This window comes from Mirounga leonina, unplaced genomic scaffold (assembly GCF_011800145.1).
Source record: "Mirounga leonina isolate KUSES-001 unplaced genomic scaffold, KU_Mleo_1.0 Mir_129, whole genome shotgun sequence".
NCBI lineage: Eukaryota > Metazoa > Chordata > Mammalia > Carnivora > Phocidae > Mirounga > Mirounga leonina.
Genome location: NW_023270323.1, coordinates 14721198 through 14726377, shown reverse-complemented (window position 1 = coordinate 14726377; position 5180 = coordinate 14721198). Strand labels below are relative to the sequence as shown.

The window sequence follows — 5180 nt, the reverse complement described above, 5'->3', positions numbered from 1 at the left end:
ATGCTTTTAAATTAAAATAGGAACTTAGAAATAGATGCTTTTAAATTAAAATAGGAACTTAGAAATAGATGCTTTTAAATTAAAATAGGAACTTAGAAATAGGGGTGCCTGGGTGGCTCAGTCGTTAAGCGTCTGCCTTCGGCTCAGGTCATGATCTCAGGGTCCTGGGATCGAGCCCCGCATCGGGCTCCCTGCTCCGCGGGAAGCCTGCTTCTCCCTCTCCCCCTCCCCCTGCTTGTGTTCCCTCTCTCACTGTGTCTCTCTCTGTCAAATAAATAAATAAAATCTTTAAAAAAAAAAAAAAAAAAAGAAACTCAGAAATAAAACAAACTTTTTAACTGTTGCTTGTCACTGAATGTTATGGAGTATTTTGACCCTAATAAAGATCAAACTGGATAATGTCAAGAGTAAAGTGTGGTGGTATACTGGAATTTTAATCTATTAATTATAATGTGAAAAAAGTAGTGGAATATCCTTTATCACATTTTCGTACTGTTAGGATATGAATTGGCTACCATTTTTGGGAACAGAAAATCAGATGATTATTGCTTCAAATAAAAACCATTTATAGTAACTTTTACAAGATAGTGACAAAATAGATTCCTGAATTTAAAAATAATTATGTGATAATTCAAAATAATAAGTAAATGTGTTTTTAAAAATAAAGAAATCAAGTTCCTTGGAAGAGCAGCATGATACCTGGCATGGTTTTCCAAGACACGGAGTGGAGAGGAAGCAAAGCGAAGATCCCACATCTGGATCACTGGTAATCTATCATCCTCAGAGGCAAGGACCATCTGAGTCGCAACATCAGGATGCCACGCCAACCCAGAGCAATGCATCTGCAGATAGTTAAGGCTCACAATGTATCAATCCTATTACTTTATGAAGAGCCAAAATGAGCTTGAGGAACATGCCTTTGTTGAAACAAATAGTAGAAAACATCAGTTCAGGCTTAGTTTATTAAAAAAAAAAAACAACAAAAAACAAAACCTAAAACCATTAAATTTTGAATCCTGACAGCTATCTCCAGAGCCTGCATTTGGAGCCTTTAAGATGTGATGTCTCTTTAAAACTATTAAATTTTATTAAACAGCCTTAAACAGTACTCTTAAAAGTAAAAAGTTTAAATGTTTTCAGTTCATCTCAGGGTCTTAGGATTGCTCCCATGTCGGGCTCCCCACTGTGTGTGGGGAGCTTCTCTTGTCTCTCTTCCTCTGCCCCTCCCCCATGGAGCTTGCTCGCTCTCTCTCTCACAAATAAATCATTTTTTAAAAAAGATTATAACAAAAAAAAAAAATCCACACCTTTCCTCTATTTTGTCAAAAAAGTCAAGACAAAATGTCTAAAGCAACAGCTACCACTTAAATTTTCACATGGAATAAATTAACAGTATTACTGAGAATTACCTGGACATTCAGATCCTATTAAATGTTCCAGACGATAATGGAAATGCTTATTGTATGCTTTATTCAATTAAAACTTGTCTTAAAATTCCTAATTCATTGAAAAACAACATCCTGAAGAAATATTTTTTTAAATAGTTTTTTTGTGGTTATTGTTAAATTATATATGTATGCTCTGATTTAGGCAAACTTGTTTTTAAAAATGTCAAACTAAATAATGTAATTAAAAACTAACAAAATGAGGCCCTTAATTATGTCTAAAATATTTTATAGCACATTATGACATAGTATTAAGGAATTTGTTAGGTCAAAAATTTAATGTGTTAATACAACTACATCTACTAGGCAAACGGGAGAATATTAGCTCACTTTAGCAGTACCTAATCAGAAGAGATGAAGCCAGGAGTATGGAAACTACAAGTTCACAGTCATACAATTATTAGCTGGAAAAATGTGTACATTCTAGAGAAAGCTAAAGATAAAAAGTTGCTATAATGCTTTGAAACAGCTAGTAAAGTAAAAACAACCAGTATATCATGGAATAAGGTATTTAATTAACAATCTCTCTCTTCATTATTAACAATATCCAACATGGTTTATTAGAAATTTTATTATCTTCCCCAAGGAAAAACCTCATTCCAACATGATTGGTCCATGAAAAGACAGGATTTGACTTTACAAAAATTTGATTTGTTGTCAACACTGACAAACAATATAGAAATACATACAGCAGAAACATAGCATGTTTCTGTATATGACAAATCAATCATATACTTACCCTGTTACTATGGTCACTAACTTTGATGATAGGTTCATTTTTCCTAAGATCCCATACAGTGGCCCGGCCACTGGGACTGGCTGATGCCAAAATATGCTGAACTTGTCTGTTCCATGCAATGCAGCTGATATCTTCTGGGGGCTAAAAGGAAGAAACTACTAAAAACCATTTCTCAGTTATGATCAAATTTAAGTACAAAATCTGATCCTTCTTTTTAAAAAATGAATTAATTAAAATCTGATCTATTCATTCCATAAATTTTTTTATATTTCTAAGTTCTCAATAAATATAATACAATTTAGAGCTCAGGTATATGCCAATTCAAGTATTTTACCTTGTTTAATATTGTCTCATTCACCAGGCATTTATTAAGCTCTTGCTACAAATCAAGCACTTTTTCTTAATTTGCAACTGCCACAAGGTAGATAATGAACTACAAAGTAGACATTGATAAGTATGATGGACAACTAGGCAGAGCAAAACTTATAGCCTAGGGGCGCCTGTGGCTCAGTGGGTTAAGCGTCCAACTCTTGGATTTCAGCTCAGGTCATGATCTCAGGGTTCTGAGACTGAGCCCCACGTCAGGCTCTGCACTCAGCGGGGAGTCTGCTTGGGATTCTCTCTTTCCCTTGCCCTCTGCCCTTCAACCCCATGTGCTCTCTCTCTCTCTCTCTCTCAAATAAATAAATAAAATCCTTAAAAAATAAATAAATAAAAATAAATGGTAGATCATATGCTGTCATTATACTACCTCTAAGATGGCCAGAATGTTGGGGCCCATTATAATGACTACTCAATTTGAGTAGTCTATATAACATAAACTTCAAGGAGGCAAGTGGAAGACTGTTCTTTCTTAATTTACAGAAATAAATAGGAAAGGGGTTGAGTTGTTTTTTTAAAAGATAAGTTTCCTTTCTAGTCTATGATTTTTATTCTAAGGTGAGATATCGTCAAAATACTATACAACACAAAATATTATACTATATAAAATACTGTATCTAAAAAAAATTATCAGACTTGTCTATTTTATTCATTACTATATGTCTAGTACATCAAACAGTATCTGGTGGTAGGCACTGAATAAATATTTGCTGTTGAAGGACTCATTGATACTTTGAAAAACACATTTACTAATACTTTGCTATACTGAAGGAAAATCAGTAACATCTAAACACTGATTTTAAACAAATATATTTTGTGTGAAAAAAATGAAATAAATAAGTGTTGAAGAACCAGTTTTGGTTCTTTTGATCACATCAAAATCAATGCAATACCTGTGTTTTGGCTCCTGGTGTCATTGGAGTTGCAAAATTGTTGAGATCCCAAATGTAGATTTCAGATTCATTAGCACCAGAGGCTACCAGATTAGTCTGCAATAAGAAATAATTAATAATGAAATAGCATTTATGAATAATTAAGAGAACTCTGAGTAACTGTTCAGAGATAGACAGCTCTATCAGTTTTAGGGCATACAACTTTTCTATTTAATTAAAAAAACAAAACTCATGAATTCCTAAATGCTATGGATAATAATCTGAAACTGCAATAGTTTTTCAGAGAAGCATGTTATAAAATTCTATTTCACTAAAAAGACAGTAGGTCTACTGGCATTATAATACAAGAGATTAAAAAATAATTATATGGATAAATTCTCAAACAATCATGCAACCATGTGGGGATTATCATTTGTGCAGGAAGGGGATCTGATTGTGAGAGAGAGACAAAAATAGGCAAAACCAATTATTGCTTTCAGATAAATAACTGAATCTTAAAATAATGGCATCTATCTCCGGATACTTCAAAGCCAGCTTCTGGAAAACCTCTTGTCTTAAATCCTCATGTCTTTCTAGTTCATTTACACTCAGTCTTGTTCTGGGTGGCAGTATTTCTAGGTTCTCTCTGTTGCATACCTTTAGGGTCAAAAAGACCCTAAAACTGTGATAGGAAGTACAGGAAGATAATGGGTTTCATATACTGGCTTTCATCCTTTATTATTCACTCTCATAAATTCTTCTCTGATCAACTGACATATAACTATGAAAACAGAGGAATTCTATGGTTGTAGTCACCTATAACACAAGACACTAACCAAGAAGCAGCTGCTGTTTAAACTAATTAACAAAGGAACTAACTATCTAATCTAAAGAGTAGGCACCATAAACTATGGAAAAGAAGTTCAGGTTGTATTTCTATACCCTAAGTATTTATTTATAATACAAGAAAAGTAACTATTTTAAACTTTGAGATAATATTCATGTTTTGGTCGTTATGCTCTAATATCCTATTAACTCAAGATCTTTGCTAACCATTACATTTATATAATTAATATTCAGTAATGTTTATGATGGCAAAAGTAGACTGCCTGACTCTTTGTTGCCTGATCCCCTCCATGGAGTTATTATCGTTTACCTTGATCCCAACTCTGAACCCTCCATTCTTCAAAAAAATACACTCACTCATCAACCTGCACAGGCACACATTTTTAGCTTTTAATTCCAAGACTGAGGCATAGCAGATTCATATGCTTATTTCAAATAAGCAGTATGTATCTCAAGAATTATGAATAAAGGTCAAAAGTCTAACCTGGAAAATATTCACATCCAAGGCTCTTACTGGGCCGGTATGCTTGTCATTTTGGGCAATCACAACTTCCTTGTCTCCAGCTATAATTTTAGAAGGATCATAAAGAATAATATTTCCATTTTCACCACCTGCAATCAGAACTCCAGAGACATTCCCTTTGGAATCCATCTTATGAGGCCCCCAAATCAACTTGTGGTACCTTTAAGAGAAAATGAGTAAATAACTGATTTAAGTCAAATAGTTATAGAAAAGCATTTGAAATTATATATTCAATTCCATGTTTTCATAAATAAAAACATTGCTTCTCCTCTATTCCTGGTAACCGTGCATGACTTGGTGAAACGGCATTTTAGTTTTTATTTATATATTCATATGTGCATATTTGATTTTATAATCCTGAAGAGTAAAAGCTT

At 33.5% G+C, this 5180-nt stretch overlaps 1 protein-coding gene across 24 annotated transcripts in view; it reads right to left on the bottom strand.

Annotated features, from left to right (window-relative positions):
- SEC31A (SEC31 homolog A, COPII coat complex component) overlaps positions 1-5180 on the bottom strand; it is an 85907-nt gene that overhangs the window by 56473 nt on the left and 24254 nt on the right. For all 24 annotated transcript variants that reach the window (XM_035004658.1, XM_035004647.1, XM_035004646.1 and 21 more), the window contains 4 exons: positions 4768-4966; positions 3459-3554; positions 2185-2325; positions 700-842 (listed from right to left, as the gene is read on the bottom strand). In XM_035004658.1, coding sequence (XP_034860549.1) covers positions 700-842; positions 2185-2325; positions 3459-3554; positions 4768-4966 — 579 coding nt within the window. The remainder of the gene's footprint in view (positions 1-699; positions 843-2184; positions 2326-3458; positions 3555-4767; positions 4967-5180) is intronic.